This window comes from Chaetodon auriga, chromosome 10 (genome assembly GCF_051107435.1).
Source record: "Chaetodon auriga isolate fChaAug3 chromosome 10, fChaAug3.hap1, whole genome shotgun sequence".
Classification (NCBI taxonomy): domain Eukaryota; kingdom Metazoa; phylum Chordata; class Actinopteri; order Chaetodontiformes; family Chaetodontidae; genus Chaetodon; species Chaetodon auriga.
The window spans coordinates 9,796,158-9,820,781 of NC_135083.1; the positions used below are offsets into that span (position 1 = coordinate 9,796,158).

Consider the following 24,624-nt stretch of genomic DNA (forward strand, 5'->3'; position numbering starts at 1 on the left):
GTAACAGAGTTTGGGGATTACATCTTTTTTTTTTTTTCTCAATCTGCTTCCGCGGCACATTTGAGGAGGACAAACACAATATGTTGATTTGAAGATGGAAGTTGTCCAGCAAATAATAGATCATAATTACCAAACAACTACATCCCGTTTGAGAGAAAAGGGAACCTGAGGATACACAGATGGATCTCTTCAGGACAAAGGACATGGCAGATTTTTAGTGACAACACATCCTTGGTTCAAAAACAACCTTTAGTCTTTAACTAAAACATAATGAGTGACAGTAAATACTATTTTTTCCCAAGTGATGATACATTATCCTATGTTTAAGAAGCAATTCCTTTCCCTCTGTTATAAGCGTGCCGTCAATATTTTACAAACGCAATCCTTCCTCCAAATTTATCCAAAATAGCAGTTATCAGTGAGAGAAATTAAAAAGTTTCCAGCAAAACAATGTCGCTTGAAAACTTCTATGTTGAATTTATCAGTTATACTCAGTTATGATCAAACAACGTAAAAATTTTCCTGTAATGTGTCAATATTTTGTATCTGGCAAGACATCTTCATTTTCTGTGTGTGTGTGTTTCTGAATGCGCCACAAAGAAAGTCTGAATTAAAACACGATGCAAAAGCAGAGAATATTATCTAGTAATTAAAACGTCATGTTTAATCCAAAACACTCTGTATGGGCCTCGTTTATTCAAGGATCCAACAACAGCCTGAAAGCCTGAAAGGATAAATGGTCCCAATTATATGATGGCAAAGATAAATGTTCAGTCTGGAGCCAATCTGAGCTGCACCATAAGGTAAGCCAAAACTATTTTTTGGTGTGAACTGATCTCACTCGAAACTGCAGATGAGTTGAACTGTACTGAAAAACATGCTAATTTAAGACACATTGATGGCTTTTCTCCTTGGGAATTCTTTAAAATGAGAACATGAGAGCTGATATTAAAGCATGAGCATGCATTCAATCTAAAGCACTATTCCGGTGCTTAACATCATTTGGGCCGTTTACTAAGGCTACAGGTCATTCCCCGTGCCAGGTTTTTGGATGGAGGTCAGCACTTTTAGCTTGTTCGCTGGGTCAGAATGGTGACTTTTTGCTCAGGTTCATGAGAGAACACCTCTCAATAATTCAGCTATTACCTCTCGAATTCAGTGCTAGCATAAGATTCTATGATGCTAACCTTTTATCGATATTTAGATGCCTGATGCTCAGCCTTTAGCTAATGTTCCCCGTAGGCTTTTTAGTAAAGTGAAACCTCCAAAAGAACCGCAGTGGTTTTAATCCATTTTCCAGTCATCCAGTCATCCATTCATCCTCTTTCACCTTACACGCCACCCAAATTCAAAGCCCATTAATGGTGATCGACCCACAGATCAAACAACATGCAAAGCCACAGAGAATATCAAGAGATTTAATCGAGAGTGAAAGACAGACAGGATAACAGCATACATCTCGTCACTACTGCATCGATCTTAAAGTTTGCTGCTATCAGCTTTTCTTTCCATGACTTTCACACAACAGACTTCATGCACTACTTTTCCAGCTTTGGAGACAGTGAATGCTACAGAAGGATCAAGAGTCCATTTAGCAGCATAGCTTCCTCAGTCAAATGCAATAATTACCTGTCTCATAGGAATAACAAGCATGCCTATTGCTACACATGGTAAGTAAATTTAAATACTGCTTAACCACAATGTGGTAAAAAAAAAAAAGTTACAATTTCTGGAAAGGAGAAATACTTCTGACAACCCAACTGCATACACAACAAAGTTGTGGTTTCTGATAATGATCATTCAATACAAAACCAAACACAACACTGGCAAACTAGTTAAACAACATCATCAAAACAACAAAAAAGTCTGTCTGAATGTTTTTTATAAGTGAGAACAGAAACCTTAGAGTCTGTAAGCTCAAAGCTCACTAAAATGACTCACACTATCTACAGCAGCATCATAAAAACACAAAACATATACAGCAGATTTACGAAGAAGCTAAACACACATTCAGAATACATTTCAATGCATAGAAAGAGTTCAAAAGTCCTTTAAGCACATTTACCCAAATGCTTTAAAATAAAAGTATCTGAGGTTAACAGAAAGCACTGCTTAAAACACACTTAGGATGCATAACTTCCCGAAAGCTCTCCTTGAAAGCTTTTTTCTACTTTATGCATACGAGTGTGTGTTTGTGTGACGCTGAGTATGTCTTCACATTACTAGCCTGGAGGTTGTGTGGCTGAGTTTTTAATTTTCTTTCTTCTCTTCAACAGTAGAGGATTTGTTGAGTCTTCAATAGTTTTGATTTTAATTTGGTCATAGTCCACTCTCATTGTCTGCAGCGCATTTGTCATCTCCTCCTAATAATTGGAAATATATCTTTCATCAAGCACAGCCAAGATGAAGACTGTGCACATCCAGTTTTAAGTTGATATTATATGGATTTCAGTGACAGTCAGGCATGCATAATAGCATTATAATATATATAAATATATTTTTAAAAAAAAGCATATTGTCAAAAACAACCCAAGCTCAACGCACTCCTGACTTGCCAATGGAGAAAAACAAATTAAGTGACACATATGAACAGCAGCAACACTTACTTTAACCTTCTCCCAGACATCTTGTTCCTCATGCAGCACGCGGCTGGTGTGAAGAGGTGTTTGTGGGACCTGGACCGACTGCTGCAGTGGTTAGAGAATATTGATGTGTGGAGATGTTCACCAAATGGCATATCTTTCAAAACCAGCAGTTGCTCAAGCAGATTCAAGCCAATGGGGAGCTGCTTACATTAATCCAGGGATGGTTTATGAACTCGTTGATGCTCATTCTCTGGGTGGGCTCAGTTTTCAGTAAGTGGCAGATCAGCTGTTTGGCTGAAAAAGGAAATCGTCAACACCATCATTCAATCTACAGCCCCGATTCTAGAAAAGGCAGAACACTGTGGGAAACATAAATAAAAACAGAATGCAGTCATTTGCAAATGAACTCTGTTTACCGACAAAGTGTTCCTGAGCCCATGTGGTAATGTCCTTTCTACAATCATGTGTTCACAAAGTGGTGAACCTCGCTCCATCCTCGCTTGTGAACGACTGAACCTTTCCAGGATGCACCTTTCATACCCAATCATGATACTATCACCTGTTACCAATGAACCCGTTTACCTGTGGAATGTTCCAGACCAGTGTTTTTGGAGCATTCCACATCTTTCCCAGTCTTTAGTTGCTTCTGTCCCAACTTGCTTGAAACACATTGCTACATCAAATGTGTACTGTTTTCAATTGAGCGTATGTCAAAAAGGATTAACAAATTACGACATTCTGTTTTATGTTTCACACAGTGTCCCAACTTTTTTTAACTGTTTTTAACAGTCGCAGCAATTATGTGGGACAGTTCTTGCATCTGAATGTGATTAATCTCAATCAAGATGAGCAACATTTCAGGCACCACTATGGCTCACTGGTAGGGTGTGCACCACATGTACTGAGGCTGTCGGTCCTCTGCAGTGACCGCAGGTTCGACTCCCACCTGCAGCTCATTTGCTGCGTGTCATCCCCTCTCTCTCTGCCCCCTTTCCTATCGCACCTTCAGCTGTCTTTATCATAAAGGCTAAAAAGCCCAAAAAAATCATTTAACAACAAAGATGAGCAACATTTCCATGAAAGTTAAATCACAAAAAGGTATTGAGAAGAGTGTGACTGGGCACTGCTTATGCTTTGCTGCTGTTATTTTGCATTGAAGTCACAGGATATGACTACTGAGCTGGACAGGAAGGCATGGTTTGAGTTTAGAATACGTATTTGTTGGTAAAAATGTGTGGTGTGTCATCCCAGAGGAAACACATTAAGACTTAGTTCCAGTGGATGATCGGGCATGGAAAGTAAAACACAAAGGAGTGTTTCAATGACAAATCTGCAATCTGATAAAACGCCCATTTCAATTTACAAATCTCACCTTCCTCAGACACATCGGACCACTCTGGGTTCGGGAACTCATACTGTCCATTACGGATCCGTCTTTTCATTCCTGGAGATATTGCCAGACCATGATGTGAGAAAAAGGGAGGATATCCACAAAGTCTGTGTGTAAGACAGAAAAGAATGCTTGATGAAAAGAGATGTCATACCATTAGGAGCAGCAACTATCTGTAGAAGCCACTCATACATCGTTCCAACATGGAAACACTAAAATGACTAAAAAAATACACTGAGTGACTTACAGGATATACATAATGACACCCAGAGACCACATGTCACAGGATCTGTCATATTTCTCTGGACCAAGAACTTCTGGAGCTGCCACGGTGTCAAGAGAAATCATATAAAATGGAGAGTTGAGGCAATTACTTCTGTTTCTCATTTCATGCTTTTGAGAATTGTAAATAAAAGACAGATGAGTGCAATTTTATTTTTATTTTATTTTTTTTTTTTAAGACAAAAAAACCCGAAACAAAACAGGCCATTAAACTATCTTTAACAGAGTTTTCCATCCATTTCACAGCATGTAACCATATAATCCTATAATCAACATAGGCGCTTTCTGCAGGAGCCAGACCCCACGCAGATTTTACGTTACACCCCGTCAGGGAAAGCACTCATCAAAAAGTCTGAGTCAAACTGAGTTCACAGACGCACGTGACAAAAAAGTGATGATTCAAACTCTGGTGATACATTAACAGTCCACAGTTATTTCTCTTGTAGGCACAAAAATACATATAACTGGGATTATCCTGCTAATACATGCTGTACATATACACTGACATCAGCAGGTCCAATCTCACAGGCACCCACACAATTCTCTGTGGCATTCATCAACGTAAATACGCATCAGCACCAATCAGTTTCCCCGTATGGACAAATCCTCGAGTGCACCTCCAGCCTGGCACAACTACTAGATCACATGTTGTGTGGTCTTACCAACATAGTAGGGGGTAAAGCAGGGTGTTGCTAAGGAGTTTAATGTGGTGATTTCTTTGGCAAACCCAAAATCTGTCAGCTTGAGGAGGGCGTCTGGCCTTTTGGAGGAGTAAAGCAGGTTCTCGGGCTGAAAGAGACAGCGACAGTGATCAAGACATCTGGAGGACAGAATCCAGATGATGATCGGTCACCAACCACAAGACAAGCTTTAACAGTCAACTCAAACACAAGCTCTATTTCAAAATGATGTCGACCATGTGTTTTGACAGTAAGAAACATTAACAGTCACAAATTGAGTCATTACTGTTTATTTTTGTCTTTCATCTCCAATAACACTTTCAGTGTCTTTGCCATTCAAAACTGACCAACCCGCCTCTCTCAGCAGCCGCTCATTGTTTAGCTGCACTATAGATGTTAACGAATTTGATTTTCATATATACAAAAGCCTGGAGGACTTTCGTTTCGTGTTTCTCCTTTTCTCCTGGTTGTGCTACTTAGCATTAAATATGCGGTATCTGACGTGCATGCTATATGACATTGTAAGTAAAACCTACACATAAGATCACATTTTACTCACTGCTTTTTGTTAAGACTGAACTCCTGTTACTTTCCATAAAAACAGTCCACTGTTGCAAGTTCTGTCTCCCAATCCCAAATTTGTCTCAGATATATTCAGTGAGGTATTACCTTGATGTCTCTGTGAGCAATGTTGATGGTGTGCAAGAAATGTATTGCTTCTCCGATACTTTTCATGATGTCAGAGGCCTCTGAGGAATGAAATGGACACAAGGGAGGTCAAACAGAAAGAAGCAGATGAAACTCTGCATTCAGCAACACATTTTGAGATTGTTAAAGATAAAATCCCTTAGATTTTCCTTTGTGGTGGACATTTTTTCAGGAACAGCCATTCAGTGTGTTTACATTATGTTAAAACCGCTTTCTATAGTAGATAATATTGTTAGAGGCAGAGTCCACCATTCTCATGCAAGAGTCAAATTGCTTCCACATGCACAAAGGGTTCACTGTAGACAAGGCATCCCTACATCCACTATCTGTAGTTTTTATGGTTGCAGCTAACAACTACTTCTATTATCAATTCATCTTGATCGAGTTTCTCAATTAATCAATTAATTGTTGTGTCAAGAAAATCTCAGAAAATAGTGAAAGTGCTCATATAATTTTCCAGAGCACAAAGTTATGTATTCAGATTGTCTGTATTGTCCAAACGACAGACAAAACCATAAAAATATTCAGGTACCATAAATGAATAGCAGATATTCACATTTGAGCAGCTAGAAGCACAGAATTCTGGGTATTTTTGCTTGCAATGACTGAAACGATTAATAGATTAGTAAAAGGGAAGCCTGTGTCCGATCTATTGGTCTAATTTAAGGAATAAAGTGAGACAAATAAACACAAAACGCATTTTTATGTCACCAAATACATGCCAAAACACATAAGTCAGAAAGTTAGCTGCTCAGGTGTTACTTGTGTATTCGGTTGTTGTTTATTGTTACAAGGCGTGTGGCTTTTAGCTGGTTAGCTTGCTAATTTTAAAATGAAGCTCTTCCTGCTGCTTTAAATGAATTACAATCTAGCTGAAACATTAGTGTATCGCGTACAGTTTGCCCCTCTACAGTTTCATGTCGGTACCATAGAACATGTATAAAACATGGACGTAGTCTCCATGAGGTCACCCAGAGGTTTCTGAAGAGCCATTGTGAAGCTCAGTGACAGCGGCTGCGGCCATCGCCATCTTGGCAGCGCCTGACTCCACCATTCTCATAGCTAATCCACAAATGGGCAAAGAGGTGGAGCGTGGGTGGCTCTGGAACAGGCTGGATGAGGCCCGGTTGCTGAAACCTAGCAGCTAGCTCACTCAAAGTGGGCGTGCCCATAAATTATGCTTAACTTGAAGCATTAATATAATGGAAATTAATGAGTTCTACAAAAACTCACCCCCCCTGTACAGAACAGGATCAAACATGATTTTTGTACCAGGCTGTAAACATGATTATTTCTGTCAATTTGGGCATTTTCATATGGGGGTCTACGGGGATTGACTCAAGTAGCCATTTGAGGACCTGGCTTCATTTTCAGAGGTCACACACACTCACCGAGTCCTGACTGTGCTGTGCTGGTGTAGTCCTGAGATGTTGTGCTGCATTGAAAAAAAAACTGTCTTTAATATTCTGTCTCCTTTTTATTGTCAGCAAAAATAAAAAGAGATTTTGGTAAAGTTTTTATTTTTTTAAAATACATGTCAGTTTAATCTTTTTCTGCAACAATTTTGCATTTTGATGCAGTCGCAGTTGGTGATTAATGACATTGGTGCCGTTTCATCTTCGTCTTGTCTTAGTTTTCTTTAGCGAAATTAACAGTAATCAGAACTGTATCAAGTTGCTGCTAATGCGAACCAAACATTTCCTGCTGCTGCTGCTTTGCCTTCAGCATTTAACTGATGAAACACAGATGACAATTACTGTGAGACAATCCCAGGAAACACTGTATATTTGTTAGTATGGTTAGCACTGACAACAATCATTCAAAGCGATCAAAAATTAAAATAATGCATTTGTTTGGCTGCACTGTAAACAGAATCCTGAGACTTAAACCACTGGGACAAAGTCAAAATCTTACGGATTGTGACTTTAATCTTCTTGAGAACTAATAATCCCTTTACCTCTTTCTGTAAATGCATGATTCCCTCGGTCTTGGATATGACTGAATAATTCACCTCCATCCATGCTGAAAACAAAAACAGCACAATGGACAGAAGTACGGCATGAGGAGTCTGCAAAGGCATCAAGGTCAGTTCAGTCTTTGACTCTTCTCCTAGTTCACCCAGGAAGGCAACACATGTGGCAGCATTGCATCATATCCAGCATTGAGAGCATATGAAGTGGCTGAAGACGTCAAGCAGACGTCTGTCTTATATAGACAAAGCAGCCTCTTCCTGCTTTCTGCCCTGCGTGTACTTAAAGAAAGATGGCTGCACTTAATGTGAGTCACAAGTCAAAGGAGACATTCAAATATGAGCACTGTCCGAGGAAATAAATCTATCATCTCCATGTGCTCTCCCTTTTCAAGCTCATACATAAATGTTAAATGTTAGCTCTTATTGCATGTGTGTTTGTGTGTGTGTGTGCGCGCGCACGTCTCAGCGCCTGCAGAAGAACACACCATTCCATCACGATGAGGAGACACTTCTTGCCCTGGTAGAGATTCTCATAAACATCTATGATGGGTACAACGTGGGAGCACGGTGACACTCTCCAGTGGAGCTCCACCTCCCGTCTGGCTTCTGGACAATCCTGCAGCATCTGAGACACAAACAGCCGAGGAACAAAGTCAGGAAGCACGACGGGGTTTCAGTTTGAAATGCAGTCATGCACTGTCAAGCAGTTTGGGGTTTAATAGGTTCATATTTTTGCAAATTTAGCTGAATAAAACCGGTCGATGAAAGAGAACAAGATAGTGACTGGGAATCACAGGAACACAGATAATGTCACTGCTCTGATGTTTGTTTAAAAAGTGTTCGTGGGGCTGCGGCATCTCACCACTAGAAGTACATTTTACAGCAGGAACATGTTGCCTTTGCTGCAAATAGAGCAGCATCATTGACTACTTGAGTAGTTCACTGACAGAAAATGAATCTGAAACTATTTTGATAAGAGAGATTGTGATTTTATAAGCAAGAACAGCAAACACTTATGGCTACAGGATAATAAGATGAATATCTTTGGGTTTTGGCCGGTTTGTCAGACAAAAGAAGATTATCTGAATACATCAGCTTGGTCTTGAGGAAATTATAACAGACATTTTCCACTATTTTCTGACATCTTACACACCAAACAATTGAGAAAATAATCTTGATAATAAAAATAATTGTTATCTGTGCCAATCATTCACACCGTAAATAGGCAGTGCAGTCTATTAGTCTGCCTGCTTTCCTTTTAATTTAGCTGCTGTGGGTTAGACAGTGCATAGATTCTGGACAATAAATTATGAAAAGAGTATTTTGCTATGTGAGGGATGAACAATAACAATAACTACATGCACGACTTTCGATTGGACTCCTCTGTGATATTTTCACAGCATCATTTTGTGGCAAACTCAATTGTGGAAATTTCACAGTCTTCTGAATTTGACTCTTTTAGAAGACTTACTGGGGTGCGTTCAAAGGAAAACATTTCATTGGCTTTATTAGTCTGTCTCGCACTGGTCTCACAAGAGCTCATAGCTGTCTGTGGTGGTGAGATTTATGTGGTTCATTTAAGATCTGACAGGGTGCACGAGGAAGAAGAGGAGGTTTACTGATGTTCAAAGAGTTAGACAGGAAGGCATCTGTAACTGGATGTCAAAATACATATTTATGCTGTGGCTGCAAGCGCCACATTAAGACAAACTGGAAAATTTGGTAAAACTTTTCTACGAAGAACTGCACTGGATCTAACAATGAATGTGTGTGTGTGTCATTCTCATTGAACAAATTTATCACCTGAACTCGACACACAACCTGAAGAAGAAGAGACAACCGAGCAATGAGCTAAGTTCAGGAAAAAGATTGTGCACTTCTCAGAACACCTTCGCTGTCTAATAAAAGCTGAGAGTGTATCTGCGTGACACCTTGTCCTGCTGTACCACACCAGACGTCATAATCTCTCAGTCATCCCAGGCCTTTCGCCTGTGGCTACTTTTAGACACAGGCATGTCCCCCTCTCTCTTTCTGACTGGCAGCATTTGGATAGGAAAAGTCAACACTCCTCTTTCAAAACAGACGCCTCAACATGGCAGGTCAGAGGCCAGAGCCACTGGACCATATATACGTCATAAACTCCGGAGCAGAAAGTAGACCCGGACAAAGCCATCTGGTTTCTTTGATTACCTAACTGCTGAGAAAATACAGGTTTCTTTGAAAAAACATCTATAACTCACATCTAACACTAAAATGTACCCACCTCTTGAACTCGAAGTCTAAATCCTGCCTGTCACTTCACAGGCACCAATCACAGCAGGTACTCTACAGCTGGATATGTATTACACATGTCTTACGAGTGACCAAGTGATCCCAGAGGAGCAGTAATACAATCATTTCTCTCTCTCTACTGGCTGAGACTGAGATTTAAAGGGGGCACACATACTGTCCAGAAGAGAGGAGAGAGGAAGCAGCGTGTGAGACGCAGACTCTCTCAAAAATCAGAAATAAGAGAAGAATCTGTTAACTTTCAACTCAGAGCTTATCTGAACATGTTGTTCGACCCTGACTGCGTTTTCTTTGACCGATACAACGACCAGTGCTGGAGGGCTCTTCCTCTAATTTCCACCATGAAAATCAATAATAATCTTTGATTTACAGCAGAAAAAAGTGGAGCAAGACATGTCCCAGGAAGTAATGGAAATATTGGGCATTTGTGTATGAAATAAACCAGACACACAATGCTGTCTTGTTAATACAAACACTTTAAATGCAGGTTATAGTCAGGCTTAAGTCTTTTTAATCTCTTAGACACTGCAAAGACCAGGATGACAGACTATACTTTAATCCACTATAGGTGCTACCTTGAGGCAATGTGTACAATCAGATGGCAAGAAATCAACATAAGTGCCTTTCAAACCACATTCCCCAGAGCACTAACAATTAGTGGTCAAAGTGTTTTTGGTCGAACTGGTCAAAAACAGACCAGGTTTAATCAGACGGACTTATTCTAACTTGTAAAGACATGCATGGGGTTATTTCTAGTGTTGATGTCTGCATAATGTGCAAAGGCGACTGCACCTGCCAGAGGAGGTCTGACACACCTTAAGAGCATCATGCGAAAAGATCCATCTGAATGAACTCAAACACATGTTTCACTCCATGTCTAAATAAATAAAATAAATGAAATAAATACTCAGTATCTCTCACTGTGTACGTTAAACCCCCCGTGCTACAGTTCTGCTCGCTTTACTAACAAGTACGAACTTTTAGTGCTGCATATTTCAAATCCTCGACTCTAAGACTATTTCAACGCACTTTAGTATTTAATAGAAACAATTTTAAAAAAGCAAATAATGTGTTTATTTCTGGCTGTTAACGATTGTGAAAACAGGAGCGCAGAAAGCGCCAATTCTCTCAAAAAAGTTAACAAATTTACACAAGTATATCTACTTTAACATTATATATAATTCAAGAAACAGTCACAAGAAAATCAGTAAGAGTAATATAATGATATGTTTACCTTTAGTGCATACTTTTCTCCACTCTGTTTGTGGAGTATTTCCAGCACTCTGCCATTTATCCCCATCCCGAGCACCTGACTCGTCACACAGTAATCGTCTGTTATCACATTCCTTTTGATTTGAAGCGGATTGTTAAAAGGTTTCACTAAACACTGTGGGAGAGGAGCAGAGTTCAGGTTTGGCTGCTGTTGGTTCGGGAAAGTCGGCTGGTGCTGATTCGACATGTTAACTATCGGCAACACATGAGTGATGGCTGTCCAACAGGTGAGCTTCCCGTCGTCTCGCTGCGGAGCGTTAGCTATCTTAGCTAACACCTAGCTCATTTTGTCCTTGTGTGATATTAGCCCGCAGCTAGCCAGGACAGCTAAACAGCTCTCACTCAAAAGTCCGCCACAGGCAGCTGTGCCGGTGCCGGGACCAGGAGATCCTCTTTCAACTGTGATTCTTGACGGGCTGTCGGACAGTTTAACAATTTAGAATCGTTCACACCTTGTGATATTACCGTTAATACATATAATTACGTGGAAAAGCTCTAAAAGTCAAAAGATAAACAAATAACCAAACGTCCGGACTGAAATGGTGGACGTGAAAGCAGCATCTCTCAACAGTCCAACAGGGGTGTGATTGAGGAAAGGAGGGTGGGGGGCACTCAAGTGTAAACCCCCCATTACTCCACACATTGGTTTGAGGAAGAGGTGGGTGATATGGACAAAATCTTCTATCACAACATATGTCATTTTAGATCATGGTAACAGATCATATAAGTTGATAGTAATTATCATGTAAATTCAATTAAGACAGTACCAAGCGTCATCACATTTGATTGTTTTTGTCTTTTATTTGGAACTTTCAAACAAATAAACACATGAGTTTAGAAACAAAAGACTCAAAAAAGTAAAACTAACTTTCTGCTGCAGAGATGCAGTCCACATGTTTTATCACCACCAAATGTCGCTCACAGGTCACGTGAGAACGTGGGAAGCAGTCCTGCTGCCCAAATCACATGACCTTACGAGGCAGCTGGATTGCCGCCATGAAGACACCAAAGCTGTTTTCTCATGTGAACTCTGGGCATTGTCCACAGATACTGCTCAGAGTTGCCCTTTGGAGCACATTGGTTCCTGTCAGATGTGTTCTCACTTACTGGAATTAATACTTTGTTTGGTTCAGGCTAGGGGTGGCGCCTAGGTAGAGCATGCAGGTGGACGGGGACTCATCCATACTGATGCCTGTTATTGCATTGATATCAATACTACATGTATTTGGACATATCTGCAGTGCCAATAAGAGAGTCTGCACAGGCAAAGAGAAAAGAGTACAAAGCAGCTAAACTCAATGTCAACGAAAGAGTGAAAAGCAATACACACTCATCTAATTTCATCAACATGCTCACTCACTCTGTGAAGCGGGGCAACAGTGTATACACTGTGAATGACAGTGTGTACATAGGGCCTAAGGACCGCTCCCACAGTGGAAACAGTATTGCCAAATGTCTACCGGTGGACACATCTCTACTGTCGCACGGTATATCATCATACCGCCCAACCCTAATTTGCAGACATTCGTGACAGCAGTCAGCCCCAGTCTGTTTATATGTTACTGATAAACCACCGAAGAGTTAGGCCGACGTCAAATATTCATTTTCTGGCTGTGTGTGTCTTTGTTAGCCACCCTCTTCACTGTTGATTAAAGTGTCTTTGTGACTCCTTTAAATAAAACCCTGCAGGAAGCGTGGACTTTTTTGCTGCAAGTATGGTGGTTAATTATATCTTTTAGACACTATTTTTTCATGGGATAATAAAGTGGACAATAAATGGTAATAAGGATGTCTTTTAACTAGGAATGAAATGTCCTCTAAGTGCTTAACTACCGAAACTATCTCGTTCTGCTTACATGTAACTGTGCTTGAAGCACTTTTACAATGTAGTGGACAACTTTGATGAGTATTTTGGGAACCTACAGTTTGTCCAGTATATACACCCTATAAAATAAATTAATTATTTTTTCCCCTCGTTATATACCCGTGTGATTCATTCGTCCTGCGGAACTAACAATACATGGCGTTGTCGCGGTGCAGTTTCACGTCGGAGGTAAATATGTGTCGGACCAACATACCCGAAGAAGAGCTGCTGAGTGCTGTAAAGGAAATACAAGGAATAAATGAGGCTGTTTCACCGGTGCAGAGGCGTTTAAGTGTTTATGTGCTGATAAAATGAAAACAGTTACAATATATAAGAAGCGGACACACTGAAGTCATCGCTGTCGTCGTTTCTGTCCTGAGAAAATGTTTTCCAGACCGTTTCGTATCAAGTCCAACACCGCAATCAAAGGATCCGACAGGTGAGACGGTGCTGCTGCCGCCAGCTCCAGTCACACTTTCGCTAGTCGCCATTTATTCTCAACGAGTTTAAGTAATTTTGCTTTATTCCGAAAGTCGTGTCAGTTTTAAACGTATCGGAGGGCTGTCCGAACATTACTGTCATTCTGGAATAAGTCAAGACTGGAGTTAAGGTTCATGTTTGTCCATGAAACCATGTCGCATCAGATCTCAGCAGTATTAGTTGTGACTAGTTGTTCTGAATTTCGATTTAATCTATTGGCCTGGGCTGGGTTTATTAAATCAGCTGATTAGGATTTAGTGCCATGTGAACATTTAGTTCGGACATCATTGTGAATTATTAGCTTGCGATTTGGTTCAAGCTATAATTTAATACAAGATGTTCAATCTAAATTTGATCACGTCTGTCTGGCCTCCTCTTATCCCGTCCAGTGTTATGAAGAGACATTTCTGGTTATTATGGTGCTCAGCCCTGTTGATTTCAGTACGGGCACCCTGACTGGGTCTTAGAAAACCATATCACAGTATGTGCAATCAATAATGGCAATCATTTAAGTCAGTTGTGAAGTCTGAGTAAAGTCTGTGTTATCATATAAAGTGAAAGGAAATTGTTCAAAATATTGCATCTGTAAGATATGTAGCAGCAGTAAATACACGTATGACTCAAAGACTGAGACTCATGTTTTTGTTCTCACCTTTAGGCGAAAGCTCAAAGCTGACATATCCACAGCTTTTCCTTCGCTGTCTGCTGATGAGCTGTCTGAGCTGGTCCCCAACAAAGAGGAATTAAATGTCGTGAAGATTTATGCGCACAAGGGAGACGCTGTGACGCTTTATGTTCTTCACAAAAATCCACTGTTCTTTGAACTAGAGAGAAGACTTTATCCTACAGGTAAAATGCTGATAGTGCAGCTACATTGGGATTATTGAATGCAGTAACTTATTTTAGCTGTTCATCGTCATATTCTTCAGTGTATGTGCTTTGGCGCTACCCTGCTCTCCTGCCAACATTCAGGACATGGCCTCCTGTGCTTCAGAAGATGATTGGAGGGGCAGGTAGGCTTCTGTTTGCAAGACTTCTAGTCTCGAGCAGATGTTTAATACTGTACATTTAAATTGATATTAAGTAAAATACACTTTGTTTCCCCAAAGATCTCATGCTGCCAGGTGTGGTGGTGCCGTCAGCTGGTCTTCCAGCTGTGAAACAGGGGGACTGCTGTGCTGTTACAGTAGTGAATAATAGGTAAGTTAGAATAAAAGATATGGGGAAGACCTCTGACATGTTCGACACAGATTTAGAGTAAGCGTGATGATGTTCCTCTGGATTGCAGGGCTCCTGTTGCAGTTGGCACTGCTGCAGTGTCCAGTGCAGAGATGCACAGTTTGGGTATGAAAGGGAGAGGAGTGTGTGTTCTCCACACATACATGGATAATCTCTGGTGAGTGGCTCCCATCTTTTTGATGATTTCAATCTGGCATTTTTGTGAATGAATGACTTTGTTTGAAGACGAGAAGATCGAGACAGCTCTCATGATTGTCCTTTTATTGTGACTAGAAACAGCAGGAAACAGTGAGTCTGATTTAAAAAACCACCCACCAGCACCCGTTTTTATGCTCTGGTTTAGGGCTTTTGGAGATAAGACAGTTCCCCCATCTTTACCAGATGCAGAGACTGAAGAACAAGATATAAATGGTGAGGAATGCGAGATTGATGAGGAGGAAGAGGAAGGAGTTGAGAAGTGTGTAGAGAAGGAGCAGAGTCCCAGTGAAACGGTGGTAGATCAGGCGTGCTCTGGGGTCGAGGAGCTGACTCTGACTGAGCAGGAGAAGGGTCAAAGGGACAATGAGGAAGAGGAAGGCAACCAGGATGACCAGAAAATGCCACAAGGTACCACATTTAGTCACATTCCCCCATTATATTTCATAAAATGTAACTTAAAAAGGAACCGTTTCAAGCCGCAGAAGTTGCATTGAACTACTTACTGCCGCAGTTGCACTGAATCAGCTTTTAACAAGACTCATAAATACTGTGATCCTGGGCTCAAGTTACATTGAGGTATTCACCACTAAATGGTTGCAGGCTTTGTTGATACAAGTGGAGAGTAAGATTTTCTGAACTGGCAAAATGGGATGATGTTCAGAGATGACGGGATGTGATCCAGCGCAAACCCTGATTTCACAGAGATAATGGACGCCCTGCTGTTGCAGTGTTTTCTCCATGCTCTCAAGTGCAAGGTGAAGAAGTCAGAGCTCCCTCTGCTGACCAGTACATTTCTCCGCAACCACATGTTCTCCTGCTGGTAAAGTGCAGTTAATCTTAAGAAGTGCTGATGAGTAATTCATTTTTATTGTGATGCATTTATATGTATGCACGTGTCTGTTTTCAGCCCAAGTGGAAAGCAGCTTGATATCAAGAAATCCAGCTATAAAAAGGTATATTAGATGTCCAGAATGTGACATTTCACACATACAGACACATTTTTGACTCCTCATAAGTAAACATTTACTCACTGTTTGATCCAACAGTTGTCCAAGTTTCTACAGGCCATGCAGCAGCAATATAACCTTGTGCGAGTGAAAGAACTGACCAAGGGTGTGGAGAGCATTGTGGAGGTGGACTGGAAAAATCAAGAGTGAGCCAAACTCTCTCTGGACTTAAAGAAATTCTTGGTTGAGATTCAAACGCTCAGTCCCCCGTTGAGACTGACCAGCCTTTTCTCGTTATTAAAGGCTGCATTCCTTCACCATTCCTGAGGGGTCAGATGTTGGAGCGGCGCTGGTGCAGGAAGGAGAGGAAGGAGAAACTCCATACCACCCTCCTGAGATCACAACTTTGTACTCTGTGTCAGCACGACTGGAGCCTGTCTTTCTGGATGCAAACAAGAGGTGTGTGTGTGTTTGCATGTTTTCCTTACTTGTGCTCTTAATGCAAGGTTCAGATGTAGGAGGAGTTTTGAAGTTTCCTGTTTCCTTGAATGTGGCATTGAGTCCCAGAAGAGCTGCTCTGGAGCTGACCCCGACCTCTGTAAGGAGACAAGCGCGTTTAAATACGAAGTCAAATGCAGTATGCCAAAAGTACCAGGATGCCCTCCTGCATCCGTTCGCATTTTGCAGTGTGCAAGCCAGCATACTTTCCTGGCTCTTCTTACCCACAAGTCAGAGAGGCTTTCAGTCGCTTCACGCTCATGGTGTGAGTGGCACTATGGCGAAATGGAAGCGGGCGATGAGACAATGCCCCAAGTTTTTTATAAATCCACTCTGTGCCCCTCCCAGAATCCTTCCCGTGCTCTGTTTGTAAGTAATGCAGCACCTGCTCCAGATGGCATATTTTTTTGGAAATTCAGTTAAAATTTGGGATCCATTTAGATGGAAATCCAGCCTGTGACAAGTCAGAATGCAGACTGCCGTTATGGGCCGTCATTTTTCATCCTTTTCAACAAAGACGAGATATTTTGTGATCCAACTGATTAACTTTGTTTTTTTGTAAACATACATGTATTCTGAATTTGATGACTGCAGCATGTTCCAAAAAAGTTTGGACAGGGACGTGTTTAAGACTGTGTTACATCACCTTTTCTTTTACAAAACTCTGTAAACATTTTGGAACTGAGAAATAATTGATGAAGGTTCGAACGTGAAATTTTCTTCCCCAGTCTTGCTTGATATATGACTTCAGCTCCTCAACAGTCACTTTAAATGCACAGCATTGTTTTTTTTGGAAGTGAAATAACTTTTCACCGTTCCAGGTCACAGAGAACCATAAACATGAGCACTTCTGTTGTGCTGCTAAAACGCTTAAATCCATCACTGCATTCTAACTGTTCAATATACGACTTCAGATTTATGGTCATGCACAAGCAGCTGCTCTGAGAGTCAGTTTTAAGTGCAAGAGAGTGTGAATACAATTCCATGTGCCTCAGTGTTCCCATCCTAGATCTGCTCCGGCCACACACTGTACAGTCCTGGTGTGGGACATCAATCTCTTCCACGGCATTAGGACTGCCCCTTGACACGTCCCTTGAAACGTTATATGTGTTGCACCTTTCATACAAGAAATAAAGAACTACCCGAGAATAAGAAATAGCTGAAGGGAAGGATGTGTGTAAATGCAAATGAAGTGCATGTCCCATGTAGATGATACTATCACCTATTACCTGTGGAACGTTCCAAACAGGTGTTTTTGGAGCGTTCCACATCTTTCTCAGTCTTTAGTTGCTCATGATCCTTCTTGTTTGAAACATGTTGCTGCGTCAATTTCACAATAAGCAGATATTTACAAAAATCACTGAAGCTGTTAAGATGAAGCATTAAATGAACTGTCTTTGTATTGTTTTCAATTGAGCATGTGGCAGAAAGGATTATCAGATCATCGCATTGTGGTATATTTATGTTGTGCAGAGTCCCAGTTTGTTTGGAATCAGGGTTGTATTTACAAAGCTGCCTAACTGAACACAGCTGGGCAGACCATTTCTTTTTATATGCCTCTTATGTCATCCATTTGTATTTTCAGAAAGTCCCCCTGCACCCATAAATTGAGTTTCCAGCCAATTAGGAGGCATCATCTGTCCAGGTGTTAAACATTTGAAATGAAACGTATCTTCCTCATTCATAGGCTCTGGATTTTGTGGAAAAAATACATCAGATACCAATAATTGTTTGTTTTTTGTGGGGTTTTTTTATATAAAACATGTCTGGAAGGGGCCCTTAAATAATTCTGTTCATGTTTTGAGGTTTTGTTGTACTTTTTAGCTGCGTGTGTTTTACTTAGGCTGTGAAAGCCTCAGTCCTGCATTAGTCCTATATACTTGTCCCTATAAAGATAAATAACCGTAAAAACATGAATTCAGTAAAGTCTTTAAAAACTCCCTAAACTGAAGATACCTTTAACCATTTCTCTCTTAGGGACATTAACTCTTGTGTGTCTGTGTGTTTTGTTGCCTCTACAGAAAAGGAACAATACTGCAACCCGCTGAAGTGAGAAAAATCGTCACAGACTATGTGAAGAAGAATGAACTGGTGGATGAAAATAATAAGAAGTAAGGAGATTTTTAAAAGTCTAGAAGAGGAAACTGCTGTGGAGTGCTTGACGCCACACACGTCAGAGCCTATTATTGTTACCGCCACAACAGTATAAATACAATTTCGTATGACAATGAGGAGGAAGAGCCTCTGTAGAGGAGCATCACTGATGCCACAGAGCTCAGTTTGTATATGAACCATTTGTTTTTACATAACTGGGTGCTTTTGTAAAAACTGGCAGCCAAACAACTACAGAGCTGACCTTTTGCCATGTGATGTTGTTCTGATTGTCGTAAATGCTTTAAATGTGAGATGTCTCATGTTTCTTTTTAGGCAATGAAAATTGTGCGTCTTCTGATCTGAAACAAACTGCAATGAGTAACAGGAGGCAGTATATAAAGTCTGGCATGAAACTAGTATCGCTTAACGAGGCAGCATGTTTCCTGTTGAATGCATCCATCCGCTGTATGATTTGTGTACTTGTAGCAAAACAAATAGCTTCAGTGTTTTTCTTCCCTCTTCACAGTTACGTGACCATAAACCCCACTCTGTGTGACTGCTTGCTGGAGAAATCAGAGTACCAGGAGGTAGAATCTCTCAAGTGGGATGACCTCTTTAGCAGGTAAAACATAAATGTGCTGTACCCTCACTCATGCTTACAGTCTGCAGTCGCACCAGATTTGGAGAATTGCCACTCCTTAATCAGCCTCCAGTGAGGGGACATACTGTGTATACTGTACATGCATACTGTGGAATTTTATAGGTTAATATTGGATTTGAAAAAATAATTGAAAGTAATCATTAGTTGCAATATCAAACGTTACACCAACACGAGTCACCGTGTGAATAAACTATAATGTGGCAGGTGGAGGCCGTCAGCATCATCATTGCAGGATGAACACAAGATGAAACAATCATTCTAACGCGAACACGTAGTCCAAATCTGATCTGTGATCAGCAACAGTGCTGCTGCTCAGAAGTCTGGCGGCTTGATTCTACCACACCACAGCGGGCTTCAGAAGCGGCTCTCCGTTCAGCCCGGCTTAAAATACACGCCAGGTCCATCTTTGACAGAAGCCGTGTCAAGCTGCGCAGAGCAGATCGAGCCGACCAAGAAGTCAGAGACAGGAACGGCATAGAGAATCTGCTCAGTTTTCAAAATACAACATCAGTTTGCGAACACGCATAACAGGGCAGCCGTAGCATGACAAGGCAATACATCTTATGGGGCTTAGTGAAGACAACATGGAGCAAGATGAATAAAGGCTCTGTGATGTTTTTCTTTTCAGTCATATGAGACAAATTTTTTTGATCAAGCAAACCCACTTTCATCCCAAACCTTGTCATCCGTGTAGTCTGTGAGAAAGTCAGTGAACAAAGTACAAATACAGCTTTAGTTAACATGGAGTTTTTGGTGTTCATATGCTGTACATTACCGCGTTTGATAGGCTGATGGATCGGTTAGCAGTTCAACAGTATCACCATCAGCCGCCATCTCATCATCCTATCATCTGACATTTGGTGTAGCTGAAACAAGGCCATTTTGCTTTCACAGGACACTGGGACGGATGCAGGAGTGCTATCAAATTGTATTCCCTGGACAAGCACCTATAAGAAGGAAGGGCCACATTGAGCCCATAGACATCTCTGTGGCTTCTCGAGGCTCCAATAAGAAGGTGACAACCCATAAGCTGCTGTCGAGGATCCCTTCAGAATTCTTCCGACTGATGCTCACGTTTGACAGTTTAGACTTCAGAGTGAGGCTGCTTTAGGCACAGAGGTGCTTCGAGCTGAATGCTAACTTTAACACGCTCACAATGACAATGCTAACATGCTTCTATTTAGCAGTTATAATGTTCACCATTTTAGTTTAGCGTGTTTCCATGCTACCATTACAGCGGGGGCTATCAGTTTTTCAGATATTTGATGTGGGTCCTCAGAGTTCATCTACAGTTCATCCTGAGGCCGACGCTGATGATTGTCAGATTCCATGGTGAGACGTTTCACTCGTGACCACAAATGTCATCTTCATGAGGATGCTATATAAAAGCAAAGGGGGTTTAGGGATTATGAAATAAACTTTCTGATGACTGTGAATGTCTGTGCAGCATCGTGGCAATCCGTTCTCTGGTTGTTAAGTGCATTTCCAGCATTTCAACTGTGGACCCAAGCAGTGGGCCATCCAACCCACACATTTCTGAAAATGATCAATTGGATGAGTATGTGCAGAGTGGGACAAATTACATTTGACAATTCAATTTGTCAACACTGGGGCCCTGTACTGCAGCATTTTATTGGCCAACATGTACAGTACTGTATACAATATGATACAGATGTATCAGTGGTTAAATAATAGTTCGTCTATCATCCTCACTTGATTATCGTTCTAGCTCTATTTGTTTCCATATGTTCCCTGCAGGTGACTCTAATAAAGAACCTGGAAACGTATGGTTTGGATCCCGCAGTCGTGGCCACTGCTTTGCAGCACAGAGTCCAGGCGAGCTCCGTCTTGCAGCCCATCCCTGGGTCCAAGGACAAAGTCCTGGTCCAGATCCAAGGCAACCAGATTCATCAAGTTGGCAATCTGCTGCTAGGTTTGGAACTCAATAATACTTAAAGTATCCCACAGTTTCTCTCAGTAGTTTTATTTGTATAAATAAATTTTACCTAAGTTTTTGTTTCAATTTCAGATCACTATCAAATTCCTCGCAAGTTCATCCAAGGATTAGACAAAGCTCCAAAAGGTGGCAAGAAGAAGTAGCATTTCAACGTGCTACACCAATGATTCAGCTGATTTACTGTATGTGAACATAATAACAGCAATTCATGTAATAAAGCTAATTCACTGTCATCCTCTCCAGGTTGATGAATGAAACCGTTCTGATTTGCCTCTCTGAGATCATCCAGGTGAAAGTCACTGACGGGATCAGTAACTTTACCAGTATTCTTTCAACACACGGTCATTTGTTTCTGATGGTGAAGAGAACTTTTGGAGAAAACTCTTCTTACAAGTTTAAATATTCGACTCGATCAAATTACAAAAATCAGTGAAACTAAATGCTGTGTCCAACAAAAGTGAAATATTTTTCAGAAGTCAAATGATCTGACCTAATTTCTCACTTTAATGTTAACAAGGAAATCGATTTTTTAAGAACCTAAATCTATTCCAAAATCACATGGTGCTGTCTTCTTCTCTCTTCTTTGTATCAGCTGTGAACAACCAAGCTTTTAACATTTAATTGAACGTTATAGTTTGTGGATGAATGGTTTCTGTATCTACACGTTACACAGTTTTGAAGAAAGCATAGTCTTTCATGCAGTCATTTGAATCATTTGGTCATTTTTTGGACATGTTATGCCAAGACGAGAAATGAGGGCAGAGAGAGAAAGGAGCGAGTCCCCAGCTGGATGCAAACCAGGGGCGTTTTGGTTCGTCCTCTGAGCCTTAACTGATAGGTAATTGGGAACGTCCACGAAGCAGTTCTTAACCGGGATGTCTGCATCTGCACCACGAAGCCCCACTGAGGATTAGGGGTTTTGCGTCGGCGATATGGTACACTAAAGAAAAGATCTCATTTTAATTTGTGGAGTAAACAGAAAGAAACGTGGATACAATAAGGAGTAACAGCAGGTTTAAAGAAGCCAGTATGGTGTGCGGTGATTCTTAAAGTCAGAATCTGTGGTACTTCACGCTGGCTCAGTCACCACACCAAAGGGAATGTGACATTTCTCCTGCGGTAAATTCTTTCAAACTCCTCACGTAATTTGTTGTAAATCATCATTTGATTTTGGATGTTTTTGTCAGGTTTTTTGATTTAATTAATTTTTTTTTTTTAGAGACAGACTCAACTTCAGCATTTCAGCTGAGGCTGTGTGCAATTATAGAGCCTCAGTTATGCTGAGGTCGGGTGCTTGTGGTGACCAATCTACTGTTCCGTTTGCAAATGGGCTGTCAGATCCTGTATCATGTTTGTAGTGTTTTTGAAGATGTTTTACTAGCAAAAGATGGAATTTACACCAATCTGTTGTTTCCCTGAAGGCAATCAAGATTCATTTATAATTTTTCCTATTTCCTGTACACTCAAGGTCTCTGGGCATGAAGAGGACATTTTAAAATCCTATTTTTTGTCCAAAGGCTTTAATTATAAAACAGAAGTTCAGAGAGAGAGAAAAGAAACAGAACACCTGTATGAGACAGTATTGGTCACGTATGAGAAGTAAGAAATTATGTAGTTACTGTACATGACTCGTAAAAGTACACTTGCACATGTAGTATGTGGAGAATGCAACAATAAGACACAAAGTGAATCATTTCAGCACCAAACTGAAAATGATTTGTCAGTCCAGGGTTGTAGTTTAGTTTTGTATCAGCATTATATAAAAATCTTTTCAAAACTAGGGGATAATCCTCTCAGCATACACCTATTTTTTTGTGGGGATTTCAGCTTGTCGAGTTACAAATCTATAAAGTTCTTCATTTTATTTGATATTGCAGGTGTGAGTGTGACTCTAAATGACTGCAGATGGTTTATATTGATTCTATAAAACAATAATAAGAATGCAAAGAGCCACAACAATATGTTAATATAGTACAGTAATGTACTGTAATACCATGTGTGTCCAAACTGATGGATGAATAATAACAATAATAAGAATGATTATTGGGAGTAATAACACAAACAATGACAATATATTTGATTAGCTGATTTTTTGCGTAATGGCAGAAATGTGTGGGAATGATGGAGTGCATGTTTATGGAGGACCAAAGGAAGAGAGTAGAGACTGAACTGATGCAGAAATCAAGAATTTATGGGTGTTTATCGAGGCTGATAGCAGAGGTCATGTATGTGGCTTTGGTTTTCGGCTATGTTCAGATATTGTTCAAGGTTTTTAGGCTGTGTTCTGTGGGATGATTAGTGACTGATATGACAAGACAGATTGCCAGCTTTGATAGATTGTTGGTTAGATGAGCAGTGGGTTTCAGTATTTAGTTGGGAGGCCAACCTGTGTAATATTTTCCAGCAAGCAAAGGGAAGGGGACATGGATTCTGCAGCCCACAGGCAGTGAACTGGTTTGCAGGCCCAAGCAGAATGAAAATAATTGTTTCACTCAGAGAGCATTGTGAACAGATGTCGGTGTCAGCCAATCCCATTTTCAACGTTGCTCGCAGCAGTTGGAAGTGTTGTGGAGGTATCTGAGGTGGATGTAAGTTTTTTTTCAAGTTTTTAAATGTTTTTGTTTTTTTTGGTTTGTTTTTTTTGTTTTTTTGAGTTTTTGATTTTCATGGTCTTGACAATTACCTCAGAGGGCTGTAGCGTGCTGTTCGTTCTCCCACTCCCGTACATCTGGTTTAGCGTACTGAATGATATGAAGGGGTTGTTTTAGAATAGGTGATGGAGGTGAGATGTTTCCCCTCTTGCCATGATGGAAAGTAGACAGGTGTGTTGTCAACTGGAAATCTTGGTTGAGCAAATTGGGGTGTAACTGCATGGAGCTGCAATCCAGCTTCTTGATTGATTGTGGCAGGAAGGGAAGGTCTGTAATTGGTGCGGTTTTACATGGATTTTGTTCCAGTTTTAACCATGGGTTACTGTAGTTGCACTTTTTGGTCCAGTTGAACAAATATTCTATTTGGTTTGAAGTAGTGTACAAAGTTTGGCGTTTCTTTGTCACCTTGCGATTTTCCATTTTGTGATGTTACAAGTGAGACTTTGGGTTTTTTCGTTTTTCCAGGAACACTGAGTCATTAATGAGTTCAGTGTTTGGAACCATTTGTCAGTCTGGGAAGCATTGAAAACAGATAATGCGAAGTAGGGTTTTAATTTAAACTGTGGCAGTTCACCCAGTGAGAGTGGGTGGTAGCTCGATCTAGCGTTTGAAGTCATATTCTATTTTTTTGTCTTTTTAGCAAAGGACTATAATTGAAGTTGAAGAGCTCTGACAGCCGAGGACAAATATTTTTCCTGATTGTTTCATTGAAAATGTGAGGTGGAAGATTAAATCGTGGCTCACAGAAAGAGACTGTGTGAGACAGAGTGTGAGATTGTGGAGAAATTGTTAATGACATTCAAAGTTTTGCATAGGGACACAGGAGGACGCTATAAGTACAATAATAGATCATTTGC

General features: G+C 40.6%; 2 protein-coding genes across 3 annotated transcripts; one reads left to right on the plus strand and one right to left on the minus strand.

The window, feature by feature from the left end:
• Window positions 1-2,222: 2,222 nt before the first annotated feature.
• Window positions 2,223-11,365, minus strand: LOC143327318 (MAP kinase-activated protein kinase 2-like). The gene is made up of 10 exons (XM_076741598.1): window positions 11,141-11,365; window positions 8,103-8,242; window positions 7,603-7,667; window positions 5,607-5,686; window positions 4,920-5,046; window positions 4,223-4,298; window positions 3,958-4,082; window positions 2,794-2,879; window positions 2,607-2,687; window positions 2,223-2,363 (listed from the first exon to the last, which is right to left on the minus strand). Exons 1-10 carry the CDS (start codon window positions 11,363-11,365, stop codon window positions 2,223-2,225), a joined length of 1,146 nt encoding a protein of 381 aa, XP_076597713.1.
• On the plus strand, window positions 11,226-21,556 carry eif2d (eukaryotic translation initiation factor 2D). Of its 2 annotated transcripts, none has more exons than XM_076741597.1 (15): window positions 11,226-11,405; window positions 14,181-14,371; window positions 14,452-14,535; window positions 14,632-14,722; window positions 14,811-14,918; window positions 15,105-15,367; window positions 15,662-15,779; window positions 15,867-15,912; window positions 16,006-16,112; window positions 16,210-16,365; window positions 18,426-18,515; window positions 19,025-19,120; window positions 20,054-20,174; window positions 20,918-21,092; window positions 21,189-21,556. In XM_076741597.1, exons 3-15 carry the CDS (start codon window positions 14,520-14,522, stop codon window positions 21,257-21,259), a joined length of 1,458 nt encoding a protein of 485 aa, XP_076597712.1. In that variant the 5' UTR covers window positions 11,226-11,405; window positions 14,181-14,371; window positions 14,452-14,519; the 3' UTR covers window positions 21,260-21,556. The 2 variants fall into 2 exon arrangements, with proteins under 2 accessions (XP_076597712.1, XP_076597711.1); XM_076741596.1 differs by lacking the exon at window positions 11,226-11,405 and adding an exon at window positions 13,234-13,481.
• Window positions 21,557-24,624: the final 3,068 nt, after the last annotated feature.